This window comes from Ictidomys tridecemlineatus, chromosome 5 (assembly GCF_052094955.1).
Source record: "Ictidomys tridecemlineatus isolate mIctTri1 chromosome 5, mIctTri1.hap1, whole genome shotgun sequence".
NCBI lineage: Eukaryota > Metazoa > Chordata > Mammalia > Rodentia > Sciuridae > Ictidomys > Ictidomys tridecemlineatus.
Genome location: NC_135481.1, coordinates 7626118 through 7641715, shown reverse-complemented (window position 1 = coordinate 7641715; position 15598 = coordinate 7626118). Strand labels below are relative to the sequence as shown.

Below are 15598 nucleotides of genomic sequence, written 5' to 3'. Positions count from 1 at the left end.
TCTGTCCATGGGTATATTGGAAAGATATGCATGTTTTATTAAGCCCAGAATAAGACTTCAATATTTATATATAAATCTCAAACTTCCCTTCAGCATTAGGAAGGCTAGCAAGAAGCAAGGTTAATTTGATAATGTAGGCAAATCCCTTTGCCATTAATCCCATGAATCATACATGTCTCCTCTAAGAGTCTGAAATATGAATATTTTAGCACAAGTAAAGTATCAGGAAAGTAAAATCTCACTAATTGGAACAAACTGGGAAAAGTTAAAGTACATCCTAGAAGATTTAAATTCAAGGTCACCTTTTTATGTAGTACGTGCATGTTTATATGAACTTTACGTTGAAAGTAAAGTTAACAAAGTGAACAGGTCCTTTTCAGATAGAGGTCTCACCTTAGCTGTGTTCACATTGAACTTAGGAGCTCAGGAGTTTCAAAGCTTATTTGTTAGTATGCTTCTAGGTGCAGCCAGTGTCTGAAAGAACAGTTTTGGAAAAACCACCCTTGCACAACTGTGGACTACAACAGCCTACTTAGTACACCTTTTTCTCCCAGACAATTATAATGGTTGTTGTCACTTCACTGGGATCCTTAGTACACATTCTCAGCTTCTAAGCCCAAAATTTCAGAGTGCTCTAACTTTAATGATCACATCTGGGGTTGGCGGGGGTTCCTTACTTTCCCAAGCACTTGGATCATGGCTGTGCCTTTAATTACCAAGAACTCCCTTTAGGAAGATTTTTTTTTCTTTCTCTTGGGGAGAAAATTTCTCTTTCTGGAATACCTACAATGGACCTCTAGAGTGAAAGCCCTTGAGGGCAAGTACTATATCTATATTCCTGGACCTAGAAGAGGCCTTACACACAATAAGTGCCCAGCAAATGGTTGTTGAATTAATGCTATCCAGCTATCCCTGAAGTGGGCCTTAAAAATGGGTGGTAGCCAGGTTCCAAAGTGGCCCCTAGTGATCCCTGATTCCTGCCATTTCCCCCGAGGGTAGTTATCTTCTACACTGTGCCAACACTGAATAATGTGATTGATCAACAGAATATGGCAACGGTGTTGGCATCTCATTACTGAGTTTAGGTGAGAGAAGGCTGAAGCCCCCTCCTCCACTACTTCGGAGAGAAGCCCTATATAGAGGTTCTTGGTGAACAACAGCAGCCTCCTGCCCATAGCCACAAGTGAACCTGGAAGCAAATCTTACAGTCCCATTTCAGTCTCCAGAAACCACAGCCCTGGCCACTGCTTTGAATGCAGCTTCATGAGAGACCCTGAGCCCCACAACCACCCAGCTCAGCTACTCAATGATTCCTGAACCCCAGAAATGACATAAGGTCGTGAATGTTGTTTCAAGCTGCTCATTTTGCCTTCCTCATAGAATCCCACATGTTTCTTCCCCATGAGGAAGGCACTGGCTTCCCTCATCTACCAAGAAGGACTCAGGATCAGTGCAACAAAGATGCTTGTGTGAAACATCTCAGTTAAACCCCGAAATAAAAGAAAATGGATACAAACCCAGATCCCACACCTGTTGTCTCTCAGAGAACAAAATCATCACATTTCTCTTGCTCAAATAATCTTTCCCTTAAGTCTGTCACTCTGTTATCGTCTGGAATTTCAACATCTGGTAATAATAAGAGTAGCGATTATTAAAAATATACCAAGGGAAGCTGTTTGCATAACCCAGAAATGTTCGAGGTTTCATGGTCATGATTTTCAAGTAGAGAAATGACAACACATGGGAAGGAACTGATATGTTGAAAAGAGAATCTGAAAGCAGCACGGTTAGAATCATCTGTGAGTGTTTTTAGCACAAAGAAAGAAATCCTGTTGGCAGACATTGCTAAGAAGGTAGGTCCATTTTCACGTGCTGTACATAGAAAGGCAAAATGTCTTGCAAGATAATTGCTTGTTTGAGAACACAAAGGAGCATGGAAAATCTGAAGCAGGTTTCAGGAATATGGGCCTGTTTCTCCCCAGCCCACACTAAAATAGTGCAGGGGGACCACCCAGATGCAGTACTCCGGGGTCTCATCTCCACCAGCTTCCAAACATTCAGTAAAGACGCTGGCTCTGCTGTGCAGAGCTTCCAGACAAATCCCTGAGCCTCCTTCCTATTCAGAACTTCTGCAGCAGCCACAGGAAGTGGAATTGGAGCCATCCAGATGGATGGCACCAAGAACTGAAGGAGGCTGAGTGTGTCCCAGTGGCTCTTGTTCACGGAGCCCTGAAGCACTGGTGAGTGGAGATCAGCATGTGAGATGGCTACAAGATCTTTGTCAGATGACTACTTAAATTACTGGCTTTTCAAATAATTTTATTTTTTTTTAAGGATGGAAAATAAATACTTGGGGATGGAATTGCTGAGTCATATGACAACTCAGTGTTCAGCATTTTGAGGAACTGCTGGACTATTTACCAAGCCAGCTGTACCATTTATGAGGGTTCCTACCAGCAATGTGATGGGTACCAGTTTCTCTAGATCCACATCAGTACTCTGTTGGGAAGGGGATGGGGCTACGGCCACGGGGTGTGATAGCTTGAAGGTATGAGGTTTCTGTTTAGTTGATGCAAGTGCTCAAAAGCTGTGATGGATTATACAATGGATTGTACAATATATGAATAAACATTGATTTGCATATATTAAATTAGTGAATTGTAGGGTGTGTGAATTATATCTCAAGACAGCTATTGATGAAAACAATCAAACAAACAAAAACAGCAAATGCCAGAGGAATGAGGAAGAAGGAGAGATAAGTGCAGGCCAGGCAGTCAGAGAAGGCTTCTCAGGTGAAATGCCCCTCAGTTCACCCATGCATTCATTTGCTCATTCACAAGGACACATTGAGTATTTACCTGTGCCACATGGTGTTGTAGGAGACACGTCTACAACAGTGAGCAGAACAAAGTCCTTGCTTTGAAAAATAAAGCATAATAAAGAAATGGACAAAATAGGGAAGAGGTTAGATAAAGTAGTAAAGCCTCTCCTAGGAGGTAGTAGCTAAGCTGAGACCTGAAGGAAGAGTGGGAGCCAGCCACAGAGAAGACCAGTAGGAAACACATTCCAAACAGAAGGAATAGCAAATGCAAAGGCCCCAAGGCAGAACCATGCTTATGCATTGGAGGATGAATGAGAGAAGGAGATCGGTTGGAAAGCCAGGGGCCAGATCAAGCTGGGATTTGAAGCCCTGGCAGGAGCTTGGAATCCCCCCCCCCATTGGCCCCCAGTACAATGGGAGGGTTTTGAGAGGAGATGGTGTAAGGTGATTTATGTTTTAAGAGGATAATTATTTGTTTTGAAGCATATAGCCTGAAAGGTAAGGCTGAGGCTCAGTGCCCAGTTAAGAGGCTACTGTCGTTGTCCCAGTGACAGGGGATGGTGGCTTGGTCTTGGTAGAAGCAGAAAGCTAGAGCCAACAGGATTTGCCAGTGGAGTGAATGTAGGATCTGGGTCAGACTTAAAAATAAAATACTTACATTTATACTTCTCTCTACATTCTGGTTGTAAGTCATATAAGCAGAGGTTTCAAACTGGGGACCTGATATGTGTGTTCGCGTGACTGTGTTTTAGTCGGTTTTATTGAAATGAAACGTACTTACATCTAATAACATTCATTAATTTTAAACGAGCAGTCTGAGGAGTTTTGATAAAGGTACACAGCTGTTGATGTACCAAAATCATGACGTAGAACATTTTTCTCTCTCTAGAAAGTTCCCTTATGCCCATTTGCCATCAATCCCTTCCTTTCACGACAGCTTGTGGCAACCACCACTGGTCTGCTTTCTGTCCTTCCAGTTTTAAAAATGTCATAGAAATGGAGTTGTATGTCTTTGTAGTCTGGCTTGTTACCATAGTGCTTCTGAGATCCATCCATACTGTTGCATGGATCAGGAGCATGGGCTTTTTTATGTTATACAGTGTAATACAACAGACCATAGATTTATTGATCAGTTAACAGGTATTTAGATTTTTTCCAATTTTCAGGTATGATAAAGTAAGCTGCTATAAACACCTGAGTATAATTTCAATCTAGGGCTACTGCTAAGCCATCCAACCCATGTGTGTTAGGACAGTCGGAAAATTCAGCTTCTATTTCTGACCAAAATTCAGAGAACTGACAATTGTCCATGAGAGTGAATGAAGTGTCCACCATTGACCCCGTGACACAATAACACACAATAAGTTCAAAATATTTTCAGCATAGTACCTGGTGATGAACATGATGAATAACTGTAGGCTTTACATACATTATGTTTTCACAGCTTTCAAAGTTGTCCTTTTCTACTCCATACATATTATTGGCACCATCTGTTGGTAGTATATCTTAGCCAATTCCCCTCTTCAGGTTACACTGACTCAGTGTTGTCTCAGCTTATTTGAAAATATCCCATCGTTCCATTCAGACTCCTCACAAAGGCCAAGCCTACAATCACTTTAAGCTTGGCCTTAGAATCTTTGAATAAACAGTATTCAAATAATAACAGTTATATTAGACAGTAATTCTACTCAACTAATATTGAGTAGAATTGGTAATATCTGTGAACTCATCCAAAGCCAAGGAAAACTGCTTGAAATAATTTGCTTGCTTTACAATTGATGATAGATGTTGTTCCCATGTCCTCCCCTCTTCTCACATAAAACCTCCTAGTATTAAACAAGTTAATTTTCTCAGGACACATTTTTTTTTCAGCTGCTATATTCAAACAGTTTTATCAGCTCACTATTAGTAAAATGACTCTCCTTGTTGAACAGATGAGGTGCTTAGAAACCTACTTTGGTTGCATTTTCTTTTCTTTTCTTTTTTCTTTTTTCGGTACTGGGGATTGAACCCAGGGGCACCATATTACTGATCCATATCCCCAGACCTTTTTTTAAAAAATTATTTATTTTTTTAGTTGTAGATGGACACAGTATCTTTATTTATTTATTTTTATGTGGTGCTGAGTAACCCAGTGCCTCACATGTGCCAGGCAGGTATTCTACCACTAAGCTACAGCCCTAGCCCCCACCCCAGACCGTTTTATTTTTTATTTTGAGACCATGTCTTGCTAAGTTGCTTAGGGCCTTGCTAAATTGCTGAGGCTGGCCTTGAACTTGTGATGCTCCTATCTCAGCCTCCAGAGTCATTGGGATTACAGGCATGTGCCACCATGCCCAGCCATCTTCATCTTTATTCTTTACATTTATGAAGAAATTCTGATATAATGAGATAATCTATTGTAAATGTCTCATATAAGATAACATGTTCTACTTAAAATTTTCCAATTTTTCTGAAGGCTGCTCTCCTGAAAGTTGGGAATGTGTGGTAAGTGGTTAGTTTGTTAATGTACACATATATTCTTTCGGCATCACTGCACAATACTTTGTGCCACTCAATAACAGAATAATTCATGTTCCATTGGATTATTGTTCAGGCCTGTGTATGGGCCCAGCTTCTCCCTCTGCCCAGTTCTGCTTTCATCACATTTCTCACACAAGGGTGGATCCTAAGGGTATACCTTAATAATTATCTTGTATCTAAATTTGTCTCAAAGTCTGCTTCCAAAAGAAGCAAGAATACATGAGCAGTCTGGAAGGGCAAGTGATAAGATGGGTTTGGGAACTATATTACTCTTTGCCAGATGGGCACCAAGGACTTCATCACGGCTGGTATCTGGACCACAGCTTCTAGCATAAGGTGGTGGTCCAATTGTTATAACTTATTGGTTTGAGATGGAATGCTCACAAAAGGGAATATACTGGACATTTGAGAAATACGGGTGAGATAGTAACTACAAGGACAATGGCATTGGGTGGCAACTGCTAACCTCCACAAGGATGCCCTAGGAAAATAATACAAAAGACTAGGAATGATTAACAGGTAATTGAGAGCCATGTATAAAAGCTGGAGGACCTCCTTGACAGCAAACAATGAGGTGAACTTCAAGTATTTGAACTTTAAGGATCATTTCCCATTTAATTCACCAGTGTTGTTCCTGCAGAAATCAGACTGAAGCTGGAACATGATAGTAGACCTGTAAAGTACACAATCTCACACAAGTGGTAGCTGTGTGGCAGCCACCACACCAATTCTGGTATCTTTACTATCCTTACTATAGCAGGTGAACATGGTCTCAAGTACATTTTATGTGGGCAATGATTTGGCAAATAGGTTCTTTTCTATCCCTGTGAGAAAAGTGGATCCAAACTAGTGTGCATTCACATGGAACAAAAACAGTATACATTTACAGCTTTGCCCCAGGGCCATTATCAACTTTCAGCATCTGTCATAACATGGCCTAAAGAGATCTGGACCATCTGGACACAGTGCAGAACATCACAATGATCCATTACATGGCTGACATCACACTCCCCTCCGTCTGATGGACAAAAAGTGGCTTGCACATCAGAGGTCTTGGACTGTCACATGTATTTCATAGGGTGGGAGATAAATCCTATAAATGTTATGGACCTGTTATATAAATAAGATGTTTAGGGGTCCAGAGTCGGGGCATGCCAGAATATCCCATCCAAAGAAAAAGACAAATTAAATTGGGCATGGTGGTATATGACTGGAATCCCAGTGACTGGGGAGGCTGAGGCAGAAGGATCACAAATTTGAGGCAAGCCTCAGAAACTTAAGAGAAGCCCTAAGCAACTTAGTGAGACCCTGTCTCAAAATTAAAAAATAAAAAGGACTGGTGATGTGACTTAGTGGTAAAGCACCTCTGAGTTCAATCCCAGTATGCTCCCCTACAAAAGAGTACCTCTTTAGGGTGGGTATTTCCCACAATAAAGAAGAAGCATATCACAGGAGATAGCTGAAAAGACCTTAAAGAAACACAAGGAAAGGATAGGGCACAGGTACTTTTCAGAATAACAAAGTTGAAGTCAAACCCACTATGATACCTCTTGAGAGCTCATGGCTATGCAGCTTCTAGGTCCTTATGATAGGCCAGGAGCTGGCAGAGGGTATAATAGCATTGGTGAGGGGCTGGTTTTGAGACGATGAGGCAATATGCCTGTGGTGGAGGGTAGGGAGGCTATGATGACTATGGTGGCTATAATATAGGGTCTGATAGATTTGGAAGAGACATCAATTACTGCTTCTCAGGAATGTCTGATCATTTTTCCAGAGCACCACAGGGCATTGTGTACATATGAGGGGTTTGCCTTACAGAGCCACTGAGAATGATATTTACAATTTTTAATCTCACCTCTTAACCCCATGAGGGTACACATTGAAATTGGACCAGATGGCAGAGTAACTGGTGAGGCAGATGTTGAATTTGCTACTCATTAAGATGCTGTGGCAGTTATGGCAAAAGATAAAGCTAATACGCAACACAGATATGTGGAACTCTTTTTGAATTCTACTGCAGAACAAGTGGAGGGGCTTATGATCACAGCTATGTGGAAGTCTTTTTGAATTCTAGAGCAGGGGCAAGTGGTGGTGCTTATGGTAGCCAAATGATGGGAGGAATGGTCTTATCCAATCAGTCTAGTTATGGGGGTCCTGCTAGCCAGCAGGTGAATGGTGTTTATAAGGTGGCTATGGTGGTCAGAGTAGTATGAGTGGCCATGACCAAGTTCTGCAGAAAACTCCAGTGACTATCAGTCGAACCTTGCGTAGGAGAGAAAGAGCACTGAACAGCTACTACAGAAATAAAAGCTGTGCATTCATGGGAGCTGAAGAGAATGGGAGGGATGTCTAGAATATCCAGTATGATTGGTAAGTGGGAAATAAAATGATTCTGATCACTCTTGGTCAACTTTCTTTCTCCTCTTTAAAGAAAACAAACAAAGTTAAGGTTTAACAGTTTCGCATTACACACTTGTAATTCATGCTTACTGTAAAGTGGAAGTCAAGATTGTTTTAAAACTTTTAAGTTTTAATTAGTTTTGAACACTGAAACATTCATCTAGGATGTAATAGCAAAGTTCATAACTGTTAGAACAACTTCCAGCTTTCTTCAAGTTAGTGATGTTGTAGGAGTATATCTAAGCAGCAAGCATATTTAGGTTAAAGCAGTTTCACTTATGTTGAATGTTGCTCTTAGGGCGGGGTTTGTAGCTCAGTGGTAGAGTGCTTGCCTAGTATGTTTGAGGCCCTGGATTCGATTCTCAGCACCACATATAAATAAAATAAAGGTCCATTGACAACTAAAAAATATTTTTAAAAAATGTTGGCCTTATACCACAATACATTGAAAACTTTAGCTGCGTGTTGAGAAACATGGTCTTCTGTAAAACTCAAATATAGGAGCTGTGTCTGTGACTCAAAGTGAAAATATTTGACATGTTTATTAATTCTAGCTTTTGATTTAATATCCTGGAAGGCATGTGAGTGTACACTTTCATTTTATTTTAAGATCTAAGACAAGTTTGATCTATAATACCAATACTTAGGAGTTTGGTCGTGTCGTTTGTATGATATTCTGAGGCTTTGATTTAAATCTTTCCTTGTATTACAAGTTCCGTTTAGATGTATTGTACCAAGTGAAACTTGTTAAATAAATCCTCCTTTTAAAAACTGGGGGAAAAAGGAAGGAAGCATAATGCCCAGTATATGCCACCTACAAATACTGCCCTAGACCATATGCCAGGTGACATAAAAGGCCACTAGCTGTAAGTGGAGCTCAGAGCAGAAGAGGTTTACAGCAGGTCCAGACTACAGTGCAGGCAGTCCTGCTATTTGGCCATTTGTGTTTGCATAGTGTTATCAGTGGCATAAAAAGGTGTTGTGTAGAGTTTATGGCAAGCTCTGCCTGGTAAACTACAACACAGGCCCCCATGGGATTAGAGCTAGGTCATGCCATCTGCAGCAGAGATTTATGTTCTTTTGAAGAAAAAAATGTTGTGCTTGTGTGCTATTGGGTCTGCTTATGGGAAATCAAGTGACCACATGTCAGGTATTATCTGTAATAATCTGGGTTCCGTTAAACCCAGATCATAATATCAGACAGGCAGCAACAATCCAGGGTAGGATGGAACTGGTACATCTGCGACTGAGCACAACCAGGACCAGAGGGCACACACAGGTTCATGAGCTGGCATCCTAGACCCCATGACCGCTGCTATACCAGCCCCTCTCCCCAAGTTCCCACTTATGGCTATATGCAGGATACATTACAACCAGCTAACAAGAGGAGGAAAAATCCCATATGTGGCTTATGGGGGTTCTGCTCAGAATGGGATTTCAGATTGAAAATGGAGGGCAAGTGCTCTGTAGCCTCACATAAAGGCAGGGTTGAAAGAGAATGGTGAAGGAAAACATTTGAACGGGCAGGGCTTCAGGAGGGGCACTTGATCATCCACTTTGTGTGGACAGAGAGGTGCCCCAAGTTTACAATGCATATGAGCTCAGGGACAGTGATGAAAGGCCTCCTTGGCCAGCTAGGGGCCTAGAAGCAGAAAGATTTGAAGACTGAGGACAAGGAGACCTGGGATAGAAGCATGAGGTTGAATGTTAACACCCACCATAAAGCCGCCATGGAAGAGGTACCAAGAAGTCAAGAAGACAAAAGTGTCCTGGCCACTTGATCTTGGCTAGCCTTTGTTATCAGCCACCTAGTGCAGACACTAAGGGCACATACATAAAATGACCACGGTGGCAGAGACAGTCTCCCTAACAGCATGGGATGCCACTTATAGAGGCTAATCTAACTACTGCTGCTGATTGAACCCCACTCTAGACCAACTGGCCCTATGGGGGCAAGTTGAGTATACTGAACCCCTTCCACCTTGGAAGAGCCATGATTCATCCTGATGGGGATTGACATATATTCTAGGTACTGTTTAATATTCCTGCTCACAGAACCTTAGCATCACTGAGAGAGAATCAAGTACATATTTGCCAGCACTGGATCTCACATAACAATTTACTGCAATGGTGGTGCAGAAATGAGTCTAGGATTCCCTAAGCATTCTACCATTTAGATATTCCTGGCACCTAAGTAGATATTCTGAGGTAGGTATTGGAATGGCCTGCTAAGAACCCAATTGTGGCAGTGGCTTGGAGACAGTACTTTACAAGGATGAGGATGCCATGTACATTTTTTTGTGGGGGGTACTGGGGATTGAACTTGGGGGCACTCGGCCACTGAGACATATCCCCAGTCCTATTTTGTATTTTATTTAGGAACAGGGTTTCACTGAGTTGTTTAGTACCTCACTTTTGCTGAGACTGGCTTTGAAATCTCGATCCTCTTGCCTCACCCTTCCAAGCTGCTGGGATTACAGACATGAGTCATGGCACCTGGTGCCATGCACATTTTGAATCAAAGATGATGCTCTGACTTTGGGACCTGCTGGGCTAAAGGTCTTTGTATCCAAAGGAGGAATCGTCCACCAGATGACTCAGCAAGAGTCCTCTTGAGCTACAAGCTATAGATGCCACCTGGGCACTTTGTGAACCCTATGTGCAGGAACCAGAAGTCAAGAAGAGTCATCAACATCTTGGCCAAGATTGATTCACTTTTAGCACTCTCTTGCCCAATCATGACAATAGAGAGGCAAGTGAAGTGTAGCAATCCTAGTTTGAGAAGTGCCTGGTGGTCATCAAGGGACCACAAATCTCCAGAGTACAAGGCATCAGGTAAACCAGAACCTGGTGGAGATACTAGCAGAGAGAAGGGCATTCAGAATGGATGATGAGGAAGGAGACAATGAGCACCAGTGGTGGTGATCCCCAAATAACTGCAGCAGCTGGGGTTATAGTTTGTCCCAATAACCTTCCTCTTCAATTTCAAGCAAGAGTCCTAGAGGAGCTGCTCCTAAAATTGCCTGGGTGAAGCCCGTCTTCAAAGGCTGGCTGTGGCAACTCTTCCAGCTCTCTTTCTTCTTTTCTGTCTGGACAAATATTTCTACAAATGCTTGCTGAACAGCCACAAATAAGAGGCAGCTAATGGAAACTATGCATCCTGCCACCAAGACAGCACATAACTGAGTGAGAAAACACACGTAAACATCTATGGGGAAAATCCTCTAACATCAATATTTTCATACACACATTTCTCTGGTACTTGACCTGCACGCACATTCCATACCCTGGGGAGCATCTCATGTATGCCCAGAGCAAGTTTGGTCAGTTGTTACAGACTTTAGCTATTTTCTGTCTCTTCCTTTGCTCTGTCCTGCTCTGCCCGGAACCATAAAGTCCCATGGGCATTGTGCCTCTGCTGGGCAAGGCTGCTGCTGCTGATTCACTGGAGCCTGGGAAGTGCCAAAACTGCCCTGTGGGGTAGGGGTGGGGAAGCTTCTCTCCCCTTTTGTGTTTTGCTTTGTCATGGGTGGGGAGACAGAGAAGAAGGTTAATTCATATCTCAATTTTTAAAAACATAGTTTTAAATAAAATCTTTCTTTCTTTCTCCACCCCTCCCCCCAAACCAGGGCTTTCTCTTTCTTTCAACTTAAAGTATCCTTCTCTCTTTCTTCCACTTCCATAAGACTTGGATTTGAGTCCAGAAACTGGGTTGGAAGGCAAATGCAGTGATAAATGGAATGTTAAAAGGCTCTTCCCACAGCTACTTGTGGGGGGAAGGGGGGTCCACGGCCCTACTCTATTGCTCCTGTACAGATTTATGTTTAAGGTGGGTTCTCACTTTGTTCCTAGAACCAGGAGTGTGAAGAATAAAAGATTAATTCATGTAGGAGGATCAAGGATGCTCTTACACAAGAAATGTTACTTGAGCTGGGTTTTAAAGACGAAATAAAGATAAGTTTGTGAGGTTGGGAAAGGTTTAGAGGTGTAGAGGGACATCTGAGGAGACATCCCAGAAGGCGGATGGATATGGAGATTTGGTAGTCGCTGGTATTGAAGTCAAGATGTGGGAGGCACTGCCCAGCAATAGCAGAGTGGAGAAAAGAGGGCCAGGGCGGGCTTCGAGTTCAAAGCCTTTCTCTGCCTGGGCAGCTCCAGCCGCCTGACCAGCTGCTACGCCTCCTGCAGGCGTGCACAGGGTATTCCGCCTTGTCTTTGCACCATCTCCCTTCCCTGTTGTGTCTATGTGCATCTCCTAGAATCCAGCTCATATATAACCAGTTCGGTGAACCCCTCTTCCCATAATAGTAATATGCTTATGTTTTCTCCAGAATTCCTAAGGCCCCCAGGACAGGGCAATACCTTAAGAATCCTTTTATTATGTTCCCCTCGCCTGGGAAAGTGTTTGGCACAAGTGCAGCACCGATACTGTGAATAAATGAGTGGGCAAAAGAATGAGTGGCGCAAGGGTGGCCTTCATCCGGAGAGCAGGGAAGCCAGGAAGGAACTGCGAAGTTGGCCGGTTCATCCTAAAAACTTTGCCCATTTTAGGGCTGGGAGACCGTCTGAGCCTCGGTCCCAAGCACCTCCTAGGCCCCGCCTGGGCAGCTCGGCGCCGGAACTCCCCCGCACCCTCCCAGCCAACTACCTCACCTTTGCCCCACTCCGAGCCCAGCCCCTAACTTTCCTCCGCCGCCATTGGCTGCGCGACCGCCCAATGGGCAGGCGGGAGCCTCAAGCTCGATTTCCTAGCAGAGGGCGTCCGTTCTCGTTCGCGCGTCTCGCGAGTGTTAGGGTGATTGGCGGAGGCGGTGCAGCTTCGCGGGGCTTGAGGTTGCTGAGGCCGAGGTGACAGCTTGGCCCACTAGAGCAGAGACTATGTTTCGGGTGGCGGCTCCAGGGCAGCTCCGGCGGGCGGTGAGTCCGGTCGGGGAGGGCCGAGCTGATGACTGTCCGGCCTCAATCTGCCGTCCCTGTGAGGGTCTTGGCGAAGGTCACCGGCTCCTACAGCTCCGACAGGCCCAGGCCAGGCCCAGGGACTGCCCTTGACTTCTCCCGGGCCTCAGGCTTGGAGCAAAGATCGGGCGTCAGGCTGATCAAATAGTGAGCCTGCACTGCTCTGCTGCTGCTGCTGCTGTTCCTGTCCCCGGCCGCCCTCCCCTTGCTCACTTCCTCACCTTTCTGGCCCGGACTTGGCTTTCTTGGCCCACCCACGTTCTCCACACCTGCAGCTGCCTCCCCGGTGAATCTTGATCCAAGGGAGCAAGATGTCGCTCTGGGGAATGTCCTCTGGAGAAAGTTTAAAACTCGGGTTCGCCCGGAACCCGACATTTCTGGAAGCATACTCACTTGGCGCTTACTGGCTGCTCTGACCCACTCGTGGTCAAGGGCTTGGGGAGGGGCGGGGTGTGAGGATGCCACGTTGCTCTGCTTTCTGCCTAATGGGCCAGCGCTGAGTTGAGGTGATCGCGTGTGCAAAGCCCGTGGATCAGTTTGACGGCTTTGACTAATTTGAAGAAGCAGGTGTCTTTTAAACCAGGTTGTAGAAAGATAGTAGTACGTTTTTGATGTTTTCGGTAGTGACAAATCTTGAGTTTGCATCATTTCTTTTTTGTTGTTGTTGTGGATGGACACAATACTTTATTTTTATGTGGCGCGGAGGTTCGAACCCAGGGCCTCACGCATGCTAGGCAAGCGCTCTACCACTGAGCTACAACCCCAGCTGCTTAATGTCTTTTTGTTGTTGTTGTTGTGTCAGGGACTGACAGGAAATATATTTTTGCCCTAATGCTCTGGGAGAACAGTAATTGGAGACTGACAAACTACAAGTCAATTTATATTGTGGATTCTGTGGGTTTTCTAATTTACATTTAGGTTAAATGAGAAGCTAGGTTGCTAAACTCGCTAGGACTCTTGTCATCCTACCTACTTGGGAGACTGGGGCAGAAAGACCCCCAAGTTCCATGCCAGCCTAGGCAATTTAAAGAAACCTAGTCTCAAAATATAAAGGGCCTGTGTCTCCTTGGTAGAGCACTTGTCTAACATGTCCATGGCCTTGGGTTCAATCACCAGTAAAAGAGATTGCTAACCTTGGGTTAAAAAATGTCCTGATGTTGTGCGACTTTCATACACACACACACACACCTTTTTTTTTTTTTTTTTAGTGTATATGTTTTTTCCCATGCACCACTGAGATTTTTCCATAGCTGGTGGTCTTTTTGGGGTGTCTATAGACAGTTTTTTCCCTTGTACTTTCATAAAGTCCTGACCTCTTCCAAAAAGTTCAAGCAACTCACATCTTTCACCTCAGAGTCCTGTTTTTCCCTCAGGAGTCTTTTTTTTTTTAACCCCCTTAAAGATCTAGACAGAAGTAAATGTCATGTTTTGGGGAAAATTCCAAGAACCAGAGCCAGAGTTGTAAAATACCTCTCTGTAGGAGTTGGAAGGCAGTTTTGTGGGCAGATTGCGCTTGTGGTATAATTGTGAATTTAGGACTCAGTAATTTTGGAGAGCTAATAAAAAGTGGAATGATTAGTTTAAGTAATTCTTAATATCCTACACAGTTGGCCAATATACATAGACAGTATTTCCAAACCTTTTTTTGTGGCTTGCCAAGGACTTTGACCTTGACTTATTTTTAAAATTTGAAGTCAAATAGTAGAATAGTTGCTCTAAACTGATTAAGAATATTTTAGATTAGAATTTCAAGCATATAACAAATGGTGGAAACTCTTCTAATACAGACATCTAGATACACATAACACATTTAGCTTTTTAAATTTTTAAGTAATTTCAAAATTGGAGAAAACTTGCAAGAATAGTACAAAGAATTCTCAGAATTCCCTTTCTAGGTTCACTAGTGGTTAACAGTTTGGCACATTTGCTTTCTCTTTCTACATATATATACAGGAAATACATTGACAGGAATTATTAATAATTATTAAATAATATAACTTATTATTTTTCCAGAGTACTTGAAATTATAATGCAGATATACCCTTTCCTCCTAAGTGATTCAGAGGGTATATCAAAAGAACAAAGGTTTCAGTTTCATAACCATAGTATAATTAGAAAAATCAGAAAGGTAACAGTGATACAATGTTCTCATCTGCATTCATATTTTGCCAACCTTGTTTATATTGTTTAGCAATTTTTGTTTTTATGGTCTAAGGTATGGTCCAGATGTCTTGCATGTGGTTTTCTTGTCCCTTTAGTCTTTGTTAGAAAATTTCTCCAGCCTTTCTTTGACTTTGATGACATTGACATTTTTGAAGAGTACAGGTTTTCTATTTTTTAGACTGTTACCCAATTTAGTTTTTTTTTTAAAAAATATATATTTTTAGTTGTAGATGGACACAGTACCTTTATTTTGTTTATTTATTTTTATGTGGTCCTGAGGATCGAACCCAGTGCTTCACAAGTGTTAGGCAAGTGCTCTACCACTGAGCTACAACCCCAGCCCCCAACTTCATTTTGTTTGGTATTTCCCTCCTGATTAGACTCTGGCCATGTACTCTTGGCAGGGATGTCACTAAAGTAACATTCTGTCTCAGTGCATCATATTAAGAGGCAGTTGGCGTTAGTTTGTCCCATTACTGGTGATGTTAACTTTAGTCACTTAGGTAGCAAGTTGTTTGCCAAGTTTCTCCACTGTCAAGTAATAACTCCTTCTCTGTAATTTTACTAGGTGGGGAGATACATTGAAACTATGTAACTCTCATGAATATCACCTATTAGTCTTAGAATTTGTTGATGAATCTTGCCTGAGAAATTATTGCTGTGATGAAAAATGGTGATTTTTCTAATTCCACTGTTTACATTTATTAGTTAGTATTCTATTCTGAGTAACAGTTC

The 15598-nt window shown here is 42.8% G+C and overlaps 1 protein-coding gene, 1 long non-coding RNA gene and 1 pseudogene across 2 annotated transcripts in view; 2 read left to right on the top strand and 1 right to left on the bottom strand.

Annotated features, from left to right (window-relative positions):
* The first annotated feature begins 6889 nt into the window (after positions 1–6889).
* Positions 6890–7615, top strand: LOC101955038 (heterogeneous nuclear ribonucleoprotein H2-like; annotated as a pseudogene).
* Positions 7616–12103: 4488 nt separating this feature from the next.
* On the bottom strand, positions 12104–13119 carry LOC144377692 (uncharacterized). The gene is made up of 2 exons (XR_013438679.1): positions 12922–13119; positions 12104–12811 (listed from the first exon to the last, which is right to left on the bottom strand). It is a non-coding gene; the product is annotated as an uncharacterized LOC144377692 (long non-coding RNA).
* The window catches only part of Etfa (electron transfer flavoprotein subunit alpha), a 73829-nt gene continuing 70733 nt past the window's right edge, over positions 12503–15598 (top strand). Inside the window, exon 1 of the mRNA XM_005316839.4 lies at positions 12503–12661. Within this exon, the coding sequence (XP_005316896.1) occupies positions 12623–12661 (39 nt within the window). The 5' untranslated portion in view covers positions 12503–12622. The remainder of the gene's footprint in view (positions 12662–15598) is intronic.